The sequence below is a fragment of the Cajanus cajan genome, chromosome 3 (assembly GCF_000230855.2).
Source record: "Cajanus cajan strain Asha chromosome 3, NIPB_CcT2T_4, whole genome shotgun sequence".
Classification (NCBI taxonomy): domain Eukaryota; kingdom Viridiplantae; phylum Streptophyta; class Magnoliopsida; order Fabales; family Fabaceae; genus Cajanus; species Cajanus cajan.
This window is the reverse complement of record NC_138519.1, coordinates 6,691,050-6,706,855: the sequence shown is the minus strand read 5'-3', so window position 1 is coordinate 6,706,855 and position 15,806 is coordinate 6,691,050. Positions and strand designations below refer to the sequence as shown.

Below are 15,806 nucleotides of genomic sequence, written 5' to 3'. Positions count from 1 at the left end.
AACAATAACATTTCTAAGATTAGTTGCACCCACAAAAATAGTATCATCACGCATATTAAAGCATGTTAACTTCCTATTTTTTCTTTTCCACCAAATAACCTTCGTATATTTTCTTATAAGCTGCTAATTTCATCAGTTCGAATAATCCTTTAACTACAATAATAAAAAGGAAAGGGACAAATGGATCGTCTTGCCTTAAACCTTTTTGTGGTTTAAATTCTTGTGTAAGATTACCATTGACTAAAATGAAAATGGAGCTTGATTGCAAACACATTGATATTCATGCAATCCACTTGTCACAAAACCCTAGCCTACGAAGCATATATTTTAAAAAATTCTAATTAACAAAGTCATAAGCTTTTTTTTTTAGTCTGCTTTAAAGAACAAGCAACTTCTTTATCTGTTTTTTTCCTCTTCAAGTACCTCATTAGTAACTACAACAAAGTGCAAGAGGTTTCTGCCTTTTAGAAAAACATTATCCTTTTTATCTATTATTGTTTGCTAAAACTTTAACAAAAATCTTATACATACAGCTAACCAGAAAAATGGGTCTAAAATCTCCTAGAAACTGTGGGTCATCAATCTTTTGGACCGGGATAAGAGTAATAAATGATGAATTGATTCCTTTTGGAAGCTTGCCATCTTTTTTAAACTCCACCAAAAACCGAACAATATCACCCTTTAAGGAGGACTAAAACTACTTTAAAATTTTGAAATCGTAACCGTCAGGCTAGGACTCTTTGAACCCCCCACATTCCCACACAAGAGACTTAATCTCATTTTCAATAAAGGCTGAGATAATTCTGCACTCTCTTATGCTGAAATACACTGAAAATTGTCCCATCCAGTTTAGGACTTTGTCTTTGATGATAATGTTTGCACCGCAATGATTTAGCGGTGAAATCTATCCAAAGCGCGCAATTGCAAAGTTTGTTTTTCATTCAATAAATGAAAACTACATAACTATGTATACCTTAGTAAATGAACTAATTAAAAGCACATACCATGATAACATTATGGAGACATGCATGCAGACAAAGTGAAGAATCATTTTAGCGGTTAATTTTGGAGGTATCTCCCAAGTTCAATGAAATTTCCATATCTATGTAGATTTCTACGTATTTAGATTACAACATATTGTCCATGCTTTCTCAATACTACACATGTCAAATATGATGAAGTGGTGAACTATAAACAATCAGTCCAGGAATTTCTATAAATAAGCAAAACTACAAGTGATTAGGAAACTATAAGATGACATTTTTATATACATGTATTTATTCTCAATTAATATAAGTTTTTAATACATAACTTTTCAAATTCGTACTATAAAAATTAATAATAATTTTATCTTTTTCGGATAATTAATTCATAATTTAGTACAAAACATACACAATAATATTTAGTTAAATTGTACTTTTAGTTTCTCTATTTTTATCAATTAATAATTTTAATTTTTTTTAATTTTTGAATAAAATATTTAGTCTTTCTAATTTTAAAAATATAAAATTTTAAGCATTAAATTAACATTTATTAATTATTAAATTTTATTATTTATTCATAGTTAAGTGAGATAGTATTTAGTAATATAACATCTAGTGATAAAAAAAAATAAAATAATATATAAATAATATTTATTAATAAAATAAATATTAATTATATGTTAAAATACATACAAATAAAAAATTATATGTTATTTTTTAATGTTAATATCTATATGTCTCATCATTTAAATGATAATATATCATTGAATAATATAAAAAAATTAATAATTAATAAATATTAAATTAATAATAAAATTTTCGTATTTTTAAAATAAAAAATAAATATATTTATTTTAAAATAGAATGACCAATATTTTAAATTGATAAAAATATATATAGGAAGATTAAATATACAATTTAACCATAATATTTAAAGAAAAAAGTTACCTGAGTGAATTTATATGCTTTTCTTATCCTTAATTTAAACCTTATTTATTTATATTAATAGAAAGTAGAATGAAGATAATAGGGTTGGAATTTATAATTATTTACATACAATCTCAATTTTCATGTACAAAATAGATTTAATAATTTTGAGTGATATTATTACACAAAATTCTCTAATAATATATATTAATTAAATTCTTATATAATAAACTACTAGGCCTATCGGTGGAGCTGGTTATCATCATTATAATTCGACAAAATAAAATTCTTATATAACATCATATTGCTTTATTGTTATTATTTTTGTCTGTATATCCCATCCTCATATTTCTTAATTAAAATTTCTGAATATATCTCTGAAAGGATACGATTACAACAGGATCTCGGAAATTCATGGTTTAAATCTTATTCATTTTGGACCAAAATGATGATGATATTCGAAGCAATAATTAAGGAATATTAACTAAGGAGTAAATGAGCAGTGTATATGAATGATTAATTCAGTGGATCAAGCCTAGTAGTGGGCAAAATGCACCAAGATGTTAGGTTTAAATGTTTTTGTTCTCATTATAATTTCTATTAAAAAAATTTACAGCAATAATTTCTATGAATTAAAAATTATTAGTTTGATTTCTATGAATAAAAAAAATATGGGTAATAAATAAATGTATGGTACAAAATTAAGCTTAAAAGTGTACTTAAATCTCTGTCCAATTCATGTGGTTTCTCGTGAAATAAAAATATTACATCTTCCAACAATTAATATAAATAAGTTGGTGAATTGTCAGTTGACAGATGAAGTGAAGAATATCACTTAATGGTTGCTTTTTGGAAGTCTCTTTCTCCAAATTCCGCGAACTTAATTTACCACTTATCTCATTGATATTAGCTGTAAAAGATGCACATGAAAATATACAAAAGCTTCGATTAATTGTTGCTCCATTTGGTTGGTGATTCCTGAAGCCAATCAAATCCAAAACAATGAAAACAAATATTTTAGTTGAGTTTGGGAGTAATAGCTACCAACCTTATCAGTTGCCAAGTCACCCTTTCCCTCACTCAGTTTTCCTACACGTTGTTTAACCAAAAGTTCACATGCAATTAATATCCCATCTACCAAATGTTCCCTCAATCAAACATGTCAAATTGCCATCATTTTGCATTCTCTTATCCCTTTGCAATCACCAACCAAGAAAAAGTGTCCCGTTGTTGTTCCGTGATTGGACTATCGTAACAAAAACAAATAAAGGAGAATTATTGCGTTGGATATCTCATGCCAACCTCTGATGTGATCATAACCGATTACCAGATGATATAACTTATTATATAAGTTAATTTTATAAAATAATGTTAAATTTTAAATTATTTTTTTAAAATAATGTTAATAATTATTGATTTTATTGTATTATACTCGGATGATATGACAAATAACAACTAAAGTATATAAGTGAGGTATAATCTTTATTATATAAGTTGATTTTAAATTATTTTTTATTAGATGATATCAAAGTTTATTCTAGCAAGTATTGATTATTGATGCGTTTATTGTATCATTTATTATTGAGTTACTATAAAACTATTTGTAGATGATTAGTCTTTCAAATTTTACGCTCAATATGTTAGGTCTTTGTGAGACAAGTGTGTTGAAATCTCACACCAACTAGTGAGAAATTTATATAAATAAAGTGTAATTCTCATCTAACAAGTTAGTTTTGTAAAATTAAGTTTGACTCATAACTTACTTTTTAACATAATATATATAATAGCATATCAAAGCCTATATATATTATGGTGATTGTAATTGGGCATACTAAACTACATGTTATTAGGTCACTATCAAACTACCCAATAAATATCCTATCTAATAAACTTCATGATTGAGATGTCTATTCATTAGTATGAAAAATATGTGTTAAAGATCTCATATTGTCTATAAATAAATCTATAATAATATATATAGTGGGGAGTAATTCTCATCATACAAATAAATTTTATAAAATTGAGTTAGACTCACAATCTCAATAATAAATCTAGAAGTTTTATTATATAGGAATAGTACTCATATATTTTAGTATTTGAGTTTATATGTTAAAGATGATGAATTTTTACTTTTATATAATAATTTATTATAATTAAATAAATATAAATATAAATTATATTTAAGATTTATAATAAAAAAAAATTGATATTAAATTATCTTTAACTATTAATAATTTTTTAAATATTGAAAATCAATTTAAAAATAAAGATAAAAGAGAGTAGATTGAAAGATTATAGTTATACGTTAAAAAAAAAAAAAAAAACTCAAGTACTCATGTAAACATAAAATAAAGATAGTTTGAAATGGTTGTGAGATAATTATTTTAGTTAAATTTAAGAATAGTGTATGAAATGCACATCCAATAAGAAGGAAACGGAATATTGAATACATCTAATTGGCAAGTTACAATAATGTGATTTGGAACTGAACTATATAAACTTGTTGCACAACATTCATTGTAAGTTTTTCTTATAATGCATTTTAAATTATGAAAATAATTTTTTTATCATAATTATGAAAATAATTTAAATTATGATAAAAAAATATTTTAATTATGAAAATAATTTAATTATCATATGTAGATATGTATATGCTCACAATCCATTTTTTTTAATGTCATAATAATATATATAAGTAAGAAATAATTTTTAACTTATAAGTTAATTTTATAAGATTGAGTAAGGTTTAACTTTTTTAAAATTGTGTAAGAATGTTTTCTAACAATTATTGATTATTGTCAAGCTTATCACTCGTAGATGTTAATATTATACTTATTTTTAAGTTTTAAATTTAAGTTAATTAGTGACCCCAATTTTTCTTACCCATTTTTTTTTTCTCACTCACGTTCTTAGACTATCTCAAAGTCTAATCATTTACTCTTTTATCATTAAGAGATGTTGCTACTAGATAATAAAAATGATTTATCTACATATATTAAAAATGGAAATAATTTTTTTCTGATGGATAAAAATTGAACTCAATAAATCGTATAGAGCCTTGAGCCAAAATACATCCAAAAACTAAATATCCATCCATCAATGTCAAGTGTTAGGGATATCGGAAGTATTTTATGTATTTCTAAAATTTTTTTTGAGAAAGCAATGACCAGACCTATATATTTATTTGTTATATATACAGTTTGTTTTATGTACATATGTGATGTATTGAATTTTATTCTTCATTTGATATCAAAAGTTGCATATATCTTTTTCTTATTTTGTTATGAAATGAACATGAATTGGTTGTTTTATTTTGAATAATATTGATATTGGAAATCATGAAGAAATCATTTTTCAATATATTATCAGTTTTCTTAATTTTCTTTTAATCTCAGTATTGTAAATGTTCGAAATCGTGGACTTTTTATGAAGTGAGGTAGAAGGTGTTTTCCTTGGGTGAAATCGAATAAGAAAACTGCATATTTGGGATGGATAATATATATATATATATATATATATATATATATATATATATATAAGATCTTTTAAAAAGGCATATGGTTATTTAATTGTTATTTATTTCATTAGCCATTGAATTGTTGATTTGTTGACATATATGTTTCATGTGTGTTTCGAGTGGGATATGGCAAATAATTTTTTTTATATATATAATAAAGATGTTATAATTTTTATTCTTTTCTATTTCATGTCTTATCTTTTGATTGAATACTTGCTTTTATATCCTATATATATTTATCATTTTGAGATGAATTATTTATTTACTTATTTATTTTTCACCGCGTTTCGTATTTTTGTAATACAATTAAAAAAGAATGGAATAGTTACAATATCCATATGCAATCATACTTATAAAAATATAATTGTTAAATATGATAATTTGTAATTGATTGTGTTTAATATAGTAAAAAAAATTCATAGGAATTTTCATGATGTATTAGGATGAAACAATTAATTTTGTCTCTTAAGTTACCTATAGGTATTAGGAGGTAATGATAATAATGATTTCTTCATAAAGAAATTAAAGTATATTTTGTGTTAAAATTTTATCTCACAAGTAAATTTTGATGACTTATTGATTCACGTGTACTTTTGAATTATTATAAAAGTTTTTATTTATCTATTTTGAATTTTATTACAATTTAATCTGATTATTTTTTATAACAAAAATGAAGTGTTTATGTTAACTAGTGACAGTTATAAGGAATGAAAAGATAAAGTTTTTTTCTATTTATGAGTTTCTGACACTGACTATGCACTTTGTAAAGATGAATTAATTGAATTTATTAATGTTAGTACTTTAGAAGACATTACATTATATGAATGCTAGGAAAGATTTAACCAACTTTCAATTAAGTTCATTAAAACACATATCTTTAAGAGTATTTGTGATTCAATCTTTAAATGTTAAAAGGTTGAGGACTTTATAAAAATTATAGATGAATAATTTAAAACGATTAATAAAATTTTGACTAATATCCTAATAAAAAGGTTGTCATTGATGAAACTTATGGAAGTTGTCATGTAAGAAAAAATATTATGAAAATAAGAGATCTAGTAGTTCAACTAAAGTCTTTTGAAGTTGACATTTTTTAGTATAAGATTTAGGGTTTAGGATTTTGAGTTTACTTCTAATAAAATTATTATATTATAATTTTAAAGATAAATCTTTATATTTAAGTTGTTCCTATATATACACAAATAACGTGATAATTCTAAGTTAAATGACTTTTATAATAAGTACAAAAGCTTATCAAATTATTAGATAAAAGATACATAATGACATGAAGGAAAGAAATACATACAAAGCAAAGATAAGTGAAGAGAAAACACAACAATTACAATGAATTTTTGTATATATATTTTTCACATCGACTAATATTTAATTGATTTAAAAAATTATTATTTATTATATAAACTTCATCTATATCGGCTAATAACCGACATAAAAGGCCTTCTCCAATCGATGTTATTTTTATTTAACTTTTGGTAATAAAAAAGTTAAAACTTAAATAAATCTTAAATGGAAATAAAGTAAAACAAAAATAATAATAAATAAATAAATAAATAAATAATACTTTCCTTGACCAGTCCAAGTTCAAAGAGAGACTTTTCCTTGATCAACACGAAGTTGTATCTCTTGCGCGCGTCGTTCCGAACATATTTGCAACGAACCCTAGCTTTGAGTTGTTTGCAATCGATGATGGCTGCTGAATCCAAAAACACCGTCTCTTGTGCTAACTGTAGCAAACCTGCAAATCTTCAGTACTCATTCCTCTTTCTCTTCATTTTTTCTTTGTAAATTCTTTTGAATTATTCTTTGAATTTGACATGCCTTGGTATGTGCTAGGGATTTAGTTTTTGTCTTTGATCAAATGGGGTTTTCACTTTTCATAGTTCAAGTAAAAGCTGCTGCTGGCAGCTTCAAATTTTGATGTTTCCATTTTTGCGAAGCCCAAATTTTTGCTTTGATATGGTAGCGGTTTTGGTCAATTGGGTGGTGAAAGATTTGATTTTTGAGCTGTGGCAAAATGGGTTACCCATGGCAAGTTAGAGGCGGCTTACGGGCTGAGCAAAAGCGTCCATATTTAATTTAGTGTTTAAATTGGTCAAAGTCTGACCCTATGTCTCAATATTTAAGCTATAGATAATTATTGTGATAATGGTTTTTATTGACATACTTTTTAATGTAATAAATTAAATATAAATAATTAATTTATTCTATTATTACATTTTAAAAAAGATTATAATTGATAATGTGATCATTATTGTAATTATTTTTAATAAAAAAATACTTATATATAATATATTAATCTTATCAATGTAAAAAAAATATTAATCTTATCTATCACTTTATATAATATTTAATTATTTGGGCAAAATTTTGTATAAATTATAATTTTATTTAGTCTTTATTTCTTAATAATTGAACTATTTTTTTGGTTTCTTAGCAAAATTAATTAAGAAAATAGGCGGTTCATGACCCAACCAAGCTAACCTGACCTAAACCTGTGTATGACACCAGTCTTATCAGGCCAAGCTAAAATGATCCATATTTAATTTGGACTTGAAATTTAGAGCTCAAGTCCTATAATTTATGATAAGTTAGGCTACGCCTATTTTGCCAGCTCTAGTTGAGTTCTAGCAATTGGGTGGTTATGTGGATAATGTTGTCATATGTGTGCGTGTATGGTATGCATCATATGTTTGATTTACTTTCCTTTGTGTGTAAAGACTCTCTCCTTTTGCCTCAGGTGTCCGAAATGTATGGAGTTGAAGCTTCCTCGTGAAGGTTCTGCCTTCTGGTTTGTGAATGTTCTCTACTTTGTCAGTTATTTGAATTTTGAGATTTTTTTTTTCTGATGTCATCATTGATGGTGTGTTTGGATTAATGTTAAAAGCTTTTGCATTGTTATATTTTCTTGCCATTGTGTTACATTCACGCCAAATCAAGACAAAAGCGCAAAAGCTACTTATAGTAGCTTCTGGCTTGACGAGGATCCGTTGTTCTGAAATGCTAAACCAAACATGCACCAGGGTTTTAAATAGCGCCATTATCTAAGTGCAACATAACGTGTGATTTGGTGTTGACTAGTGATACTTTTTGGGCCATTGTAAATAAAATAAGTAAATTCACATTGATCTGATTTAAAATCTATAGATGATTGATTTCGTTATTAGGGATTAGCAATTTGGTGAAAAGGATGGCATTGTTGCTCCGAGTGGCACCCTATTGAAGAAAGTGAGGTTGACCATGGTTGCTAATGAGAGAACAGTGAATTACTAGATACTTAATGAATAAACAAGAAATTTACTTCTCACTGTCTTTATACTCTTCATTCTGGAGCAAATTTTGATATTTCTTGACAGCTCTCAGGAATGTTTCAAGTCTTCATGGAGCTCGCACAAATCAGTGCATCTGAAGGCAAAACTATCCTCACCTGGAGCACAAAATTCAGACTCACTTGGTGAAGGTTGGTTATATTGTTTGAAGGGAGGGCAGGCTCGAACTCCAAAATGTCCTCACTTTGATTGGACAGGGTAGGGCTTTGAATCTCTTCATATTCTAAATTTCGAGGGTTTCATATCCCACAATTTAATTAATAAAAGATTATGTTGATTATTAGTAATGATATTTTCATGTCTTTTTTTTTTTTTTTCTTCATTTCAGAAGCCTTTTGTGCTTGTTCCATGTTTCCCTTCTTTACATTAACACTTTTCTTTCAAGTTTATTGCTAATTACTTGATTATTTTTTAAACCAAAATTTAATTTCGGCTCTTGGAAGACCACTGCGGCCATATCCCATTTCTAGCAACCGAATTGTCCCAGATCATATTGATAAACCTGATTGGGCTGATGATGTAAGTTATCCAAGTTCTTCCTACTTAAATGCTTTGTATTTTGTCTGATTTAGCCCAATTTGCTTATATACAATGATAGGAAGTAATCTTTTGATAACTTAGAGAGATTCATGGTATCTGAATTGTTTTTATCTCTTCTGGTGTTCAACTTTTAGGGAATTCCCAAAATTGAGCCCAATAGTAGTCTGCAGTATACTGTTGAGGTGGGTAATTTTAAAATACATGAGTAGATGATTTATGTAAAGATTAAATTGGACATTGTTTTTATTCTACTTTCTAACTGATATTAATCTGTAGGTCAAAACTCCAGATCAAATAGAGAGAATGAGGGAAACTTGTCGGGTAAGTCCTTGCCACTTTTTGCCTCTGTAGATTCTCTTGGAGCAAGATTTGTTTACCCCTCTGCTATCTCAATTCATCATTCAGTGCGAAACTCATTCATATCTTTATTTTCATGCTGATTAATTTGTATGAGAATGCTTTGGTGATATGTGAATTCATTTTACTTTGTTGATTAATGTTTGACATTCAATAAATCTCTGCTTTGCTATTATGTAATAACTAATAAGCTGGAGGGGGTGAGAAAAGAAAAAATTATTTAACATGAGTAAAGTTTTGATGGTACTGGTGAGATTTATTTAGACTCATTATGTGTGTATTGATTTATAGATTGCAAGGGAGGTGTTGGATGCAGCTGCTCAGATTATTCAGCCTGGTGTGACAACCGATGAGATTGACAGAGTTGTTCATGAGGCAACTATTGCTTCAGGTGCCAGTTTTAATGAGCTTCTGTTTCACAACACTTATCAACTTTTCTAGCTTCTTTACTTGTTGAGTTTTAATGTGTTTAGCAATTAATGAAGCTCAGATACTTCAAATTAGTTGCCTTCCCCATGGCGTACCCATGTTCAACAAAAATCCATTTTCAAACACTTCACAGACAAATCTGAATATTCCTCCTAGCTCAGATACTTCGTATTCCTTTCTTTTTCAAAAGCTCTAAAGAAACTGAAAAACCAATATACTATTTGTCTAAAATAAGCTAAACCAATCACACAGTAGTTATAAGATTTAATTATGTCTACATCCTACACTTACGTTCACTTGTAAAACATTGATTTTTAATATGTTTTATATTAATTTTTTTTGCTAATTTTATGTTATCTTGTAGCTATCAGGTCTTATAATTTTTAAAATTTGTCACATTTCCATGTCTGAGTCAGATTGTATACATGCTCCTTGTTGTATCCTGGGCCTTTTTGTTTCTCATAGAAAATTTTGCATTACAGTAGTTGTTAAGTGGAGTATTTATCTTCTGTTATTTAATGATATAAGCAAGACTACTCAATCTCTCTGCATTCTAGAAATGAAAAGTCTCTCTAGAAAGCCATGAGCAGTACACTGAACAGAAGGCTTCCCTAGTCCCAACTTTATATAATTCCGTTTCAAATGGTTCCTTGAGTTTCTTGATGTCATTATCATTTGGCAATTAGAAATAGTCATTGGCGATGAATATTATCTTTTCTAAATTTTTACCTTTGCAGGAGGATATCCATCACCTCTTAATTACAATTTCTTCCCTAAATCTTGCTGCACGTAGGTACTTTTCCTCTGTACATGTCACATTTTTCTCAGATTGTCTTGGTATATGTTAAGAATGAAATGTGCTCTTTCTAACAGGTCAGTTAATGAAATAATCTGCCATGGAATTCCTGATGCAAGGTAAACTGTTATCTGCCTTTTCTAATTTATTGTTACTATTGTTTTTCTTCGTAGCCAGAACTCAGTTTTACTTCTGGCTGCAATTAGGAAGTGTTTGGTACAAGGGAAGTTTTTATTTACTTAAGAATTTGAAGTTGAGAATGTTGCTTTCATGTTAGGTTTATTTTTTAAAAATGACATTCATATATGAGAATGATTTTTACACATGTTTCTCCCAGAATTGTTCCCATGGGACAGGTTGGAATCTAACATTTTTGAGTTAAAAGGAAAGTTTTATTGTGATAAAAATATCACATTACCTTATTTTACTTATTTAATGTAGTAAAAATCTTTGATTCCCATGTAATATTATAAATATTCCTAAAAACATTTATTTCAAACTAAATATAATTTAATCATTTCCAGGAATCATGATTTTTAGGGATTTATGATTTCCAAGAATCATGATTTCTTCGCATGGAAAAAGTTTTCTTCTACCAAACACCTCCTTAATGGAAACTAACTTTCCCAACTCACCCTTCTTTGCTACTTGACACTTTATTAGTGCAAGTGCCACCGAGGCATTATACAATTATATCTACTTGAGAACTTCTCTGAATAATATAGTCTTTGTGAAGGAAGCTTGAGGATGGTGACATTGTAAATGTTGATATCTCTGTGTACTATAAAGGTGTTCATGGTAAGTTGGTGCATATATATAATATATGTTACACAGTTTCACTTGAAGTTCATAAAGTTCAACCCTTGGTTAATTATGCGAGTTGTCATGCAGCCGATCTCAATGAAACATACTTTGTGGGAAATGTTGATGAAGAGTCTCGCAAACTAGTAAAATGCACATATGAGTGCCTGGAGAAGGCAATATCCATTGGTATATCTCAATTTGATTTCAATTCTGAAGTCTTCGTCTCTTGTCTAAGTTTCAAATATAATTAAATTTTAAAAACATTATAGTAGTCTTGGATCTTATATGTATCTTTTGTTTGATGTGTACCTTAAAGGTTTGTTATCGATTCATAAATCAAACTACAAATTTGGTCTTAAAATTGTTAATTTGGTCCTAACTCGTAAACCCCAAAATTATATGGTTTTAAATTTTTTAACCATTAAAAATATAAATTAAGGACAGAAGTACATATTAAATAACTGATATTGAATCATATTATATTAGCTACTAAATATGCATTGAACTATTAATTAATAACTGATGATTACAGATTACCATAAATGTATGAGTTTGGCTTTTGAATTATATTGTGATTGCTTTGTTTTACTTACATTTAAAACGTACACAATATAAGAAATTGAACTGTGGGATCCTGATTCTTTCTTTTCAATCAAATTCAGTTAAACCTGGGGTACGATTCCGTGAGATTGGTGAAGTTATTAGTCGCCATGCATCAATGTCTGGCTTCTCAGTGGTAATGAATTGCTTTGTCTCTTTCTTTTTTAAGCTATTTACTCTTATTTGTTTACGCTAGTGGATGGGTTATCATTTGTTCTTCCGTACTCATTTTTTCCCTTGTCCTCAGGCAAGATCATATTGTGGTCATGGAATTGGTGAGCTCTTCCATTGTGCACCAAACATCCCTCATTATGCGAGTATCCTTTCCTTGGCTTAAAAGCACTGTAGGATATTTTGGAAAACATATTTGGACTAGAAATGACTTGCAAAACTAGAAATGATTTAATATGTTAGCCATTCATTTTCTATTGACAATCAAGTTATACATACCGTTACTTGTTAACAAAAAGCAGATTCCTCATTCTAATGCCATTTTTTGTTAAATTAGATTAGACCTTTCTTTTTCTCCCAAAATTAAACTTACTACTTCTCAGAAACATTAGTGTGCACCTCTCTAGCTTCTTTTCCCCACCCCCCTTGATTCATGTTAGCAAAGAACTTTGATTGCTAGAAAGGGAATATGTGCAATGTATAAACCTTAACCACTGGCAGGAAACAAAGCAGTTGGTGTGATGAAGGCTGGGCAGACCTTTACAATTGAACCAATGATCAATGCAGGTATACTTATAAAATCGCTTAAAAACATAACTTTGAGGATGGATTCATGAGGCAGCTCTAATATTAATTTTTTAATAGGTGTCTGGCGTGATCGAATGTGGCCTGATGGATGGACTGATGTTACAGCAGATGGTAAACGAAGTGCTCAATTTGAGCACACTCTTTTGGTAAGTCCATTTCTGGTTTCTCATGGATGCTATTACAGTATATAGAAGTCTTATAATCAGGTTATTTTCTGCACTGTATTCTGTCAAGTAGAACACGGTCTTTTGATGCTGAAAGTGATAATAAATTAGAGAAAATTATCATAATTTTAAATTTTGGATGAAATTTTCAAGAAAGATATGGTAACATTTAGTCATTTACTTCCTCACCTCTATATAATGGTACTGATTTTAATGTGATACATATGTAACTTCTATAATATTTCGTTTACGAAGCCTTTGCAAACTGTTCATACTGAAGAGCACACAATGTGTTGGTAGACTGTTTATTTTGTTATAGTACAGTTGAGGTTTTAACTTCTAAACATATAATCTTATGCAAATTATCCAAGCCCCTCACTACATAGTGCTCTAATCGTATGCAAATAATCGTATGCAAATAATCGTATGCTTTCATTACATAGTGCTCTAAGGCTATGGTGGCTTCTTTATAATTAAATTGTTTTGGTCAGTGATTTTTATTAATTTGAATGTTACTTATATTTGGGCTCTTAAGTATACATTTAGGGTTGCATAACTACTTTTAGCTTATTTGTACCTATTTAATATGATTCATGTTTTTCATTATTAGGTGACAGAGACTGGTGTTGAAGTTTTAACAGGGAGGTTGCAGACATCACCCAATGTTTTCCCTTGGCTAAATTCGTAATCATGGGGACACATGTTGAAGTTTAATAACATACCTATCACCAAAAAAAAGAAGTTACCGTTTATAGTTGAGAACATATTAATATATTTAAAAATAAATATATGTTCTTATAATTAAGATTAAAATAATACTTTCATTTATTTCTAATAATCTTTCTGATTAATGAGTACTTTTTTAATTAATGAGTGTGACTTATGTTGTTAGTGGTCAAATAAATACATCTATACTTTCATGAGAAAGTAATGGATGATTCATTAATAAATTAAGTATATAAAATAAAAATTAACAATTAATATGTTCAAAAATAGACATATTTTTATAATTAGAATCAAAACAATAATTTATTTGTTTGTTTTATATAGAACCGGTATAATATTTCCTATACTTAGTAAAATGATTTTAAACTAGTGAGGATACAATGGTCTTAAATAAAGCTTAATAAAATAATTTTCCTACCATTAGTTGTCATTAGTCCCCACTTTGCGTTGGTAAACTTTTCCAAAAGTATTTATAGGAAAAAAAATATATGAAAAAAATAAAATAAATTTTTTACTAAGTTAAAATTAACTTATGCATAAGTTAATTTGTAAGAATTCTCTCTTATTAGCTTCTAAAAAAATTTACTTCATGCATAAGTTAATTTTAATTTATAGAGAAGTTTATTTTAATTTTTAGCTCCTATTAGTACCCTATTTTTCTTCTTAGTTTTAGTTTATTTTTTAAAGGATTGACAACAGATAATCTTATTTAAGGTGAGTTTGAATACTACAAACGATAAAACTCATTCTCCAAATATATAATATAATTGCATACTCAAGATTCAAAATGAAGATTTAATTAATTAGAATAACTTTGTACCAATCGATCTAGGAACTTGGTGGTAACCCAGCAATGTTTCAAAAACTAACCAATACAATACATCAAAAGAAACAAAAGAAAAGTATATCAAATAAAACTATGTAAATTTTATACATTTATTTTATTGATTTAAATATATTTTTAGTCTTTATAAATATAATAAATTCTAGTTATAATCTCTTTGAATTTTGTTATTTATTATAGTTTTCATAAATTTATTATTCTTTTAATAATCTCTATTATAGGACATAATATGTATTTAACATATAATGTTGATGAGTACTACTTTAAAACTATTTGTGACATGACATATTTAAATAAATATTATTAAATTCAAATTGAACATATTCACGTATAGATTATAACATGAATCATTTTAACAATTTGAATAGCTTTAGGGTGTATTAAATTGAGATTTTATAAAAATCTTTTTAACACAAAAAAGTCTTGTTAATTTTAAAAGGTTTTATAGGAATTTAATGACTATTTAAATTTTTTTAAAAAATTTTTGTAGGAATATAATGACTTTTAAATTTTTTGTTAAAAGACTTTATAATCAAGATTTTGTAATATGCATTTTAATGGATTTGTATCTTAAGAATTTATAAAAATTTGAAAGAATTTTATTAGATTTGAAACAACAATATGTGTTTTTAAAATATAATATAATTCATAAAAAATAACATAAATGACAAGATTTGAATAAAGAAAATAAAATTAATAAATTTTTAAATCTTTTAATAAACAATTGATTATAGTTTAATGCTTTCTTAAGTAACATTTTTCTACATACAACTCTCTATATATTTATATTTTATCATTCATATTATTGAATTTGAATAATATATTCAAATTTAAGATATTCACTAACCGATAGAATTGTTAAAATATATTTTTAATATATGTTTAAAATTTTGTTATTTTAATATTAAATTTTTATTGGAAATAAACATTTTTTTAAAATTTTAATAATTAAAAAAAAACAATGTATAATATTTAATAAAAAATTAATAATTAAAAAAAATATTGATAAATTATAT

General features: G+C 27.0%; 1 protein-coding gene across 1 annotated transcript; it reads left to right on the top strand.

The window, feature by feature from the left end:
* The first annotated feature begins 7,005 nt into the window (after positions 1–7,005).
* Positions 7,006–14,090, top strand: LOC109800306 (methionine aminopeptidase 1A). The gene is made up of 16 exons (XM_020361121.3): positions 7,006–7,193; positions 8,183–8,233; positions 8,799–8,969; positions 9,215–9,290; positions 9,446–9,493; positions 9,588–9,632; positions 9,960–10,059; positions 10,835–10,886; positions 10,971–11,012; positions 11,630–11,691; positions 11,785–11,883; positions 12,360–12,433; positions 12,545–12,614; positions 12,970–13,035; positions 13,114–13,202; positions 13,831–14,090. Exons 1-16 carry the CDS (start codon positions 7,129–7,131, stop codon positions 13,906–13,908), a joined length of 1,188 nt encoding a protein of 395 aa, XP_020216710.2. The 5' UTR covers positions 7,006–7,128; the 3' UTR covers positions 13,909–14,090.
* The last annotated feature ends 1,716 nt before the right edge of the window (positions 14,091–15,806 follow it).

Excerpts from the sequence above, each read along its gene's own strand:
- LOC109800306 (XM_020361121.3), top strand. The coding sequence starts at position 7,129 with ATGATGGCTGCTGAATCCAAAAACACCGTCTCTTGTGCTAACTGTAGC. Across the intron at positions 12,434-12,544 it reads CAATGTCTGGCTTCTCAGTG|GCAAGATCATATTGTGGTCA; the intron begins GTAATGAATTGC and ends CCTTGTCCTCAG. Across the intron at positions 13,203-13,830 it reads AATTTGAGCACACTCTTTTG|GTGACAGAGACTGGTGTTGA; the intron begins GTAAGTCCATTT and ends TTTCATTATTAG.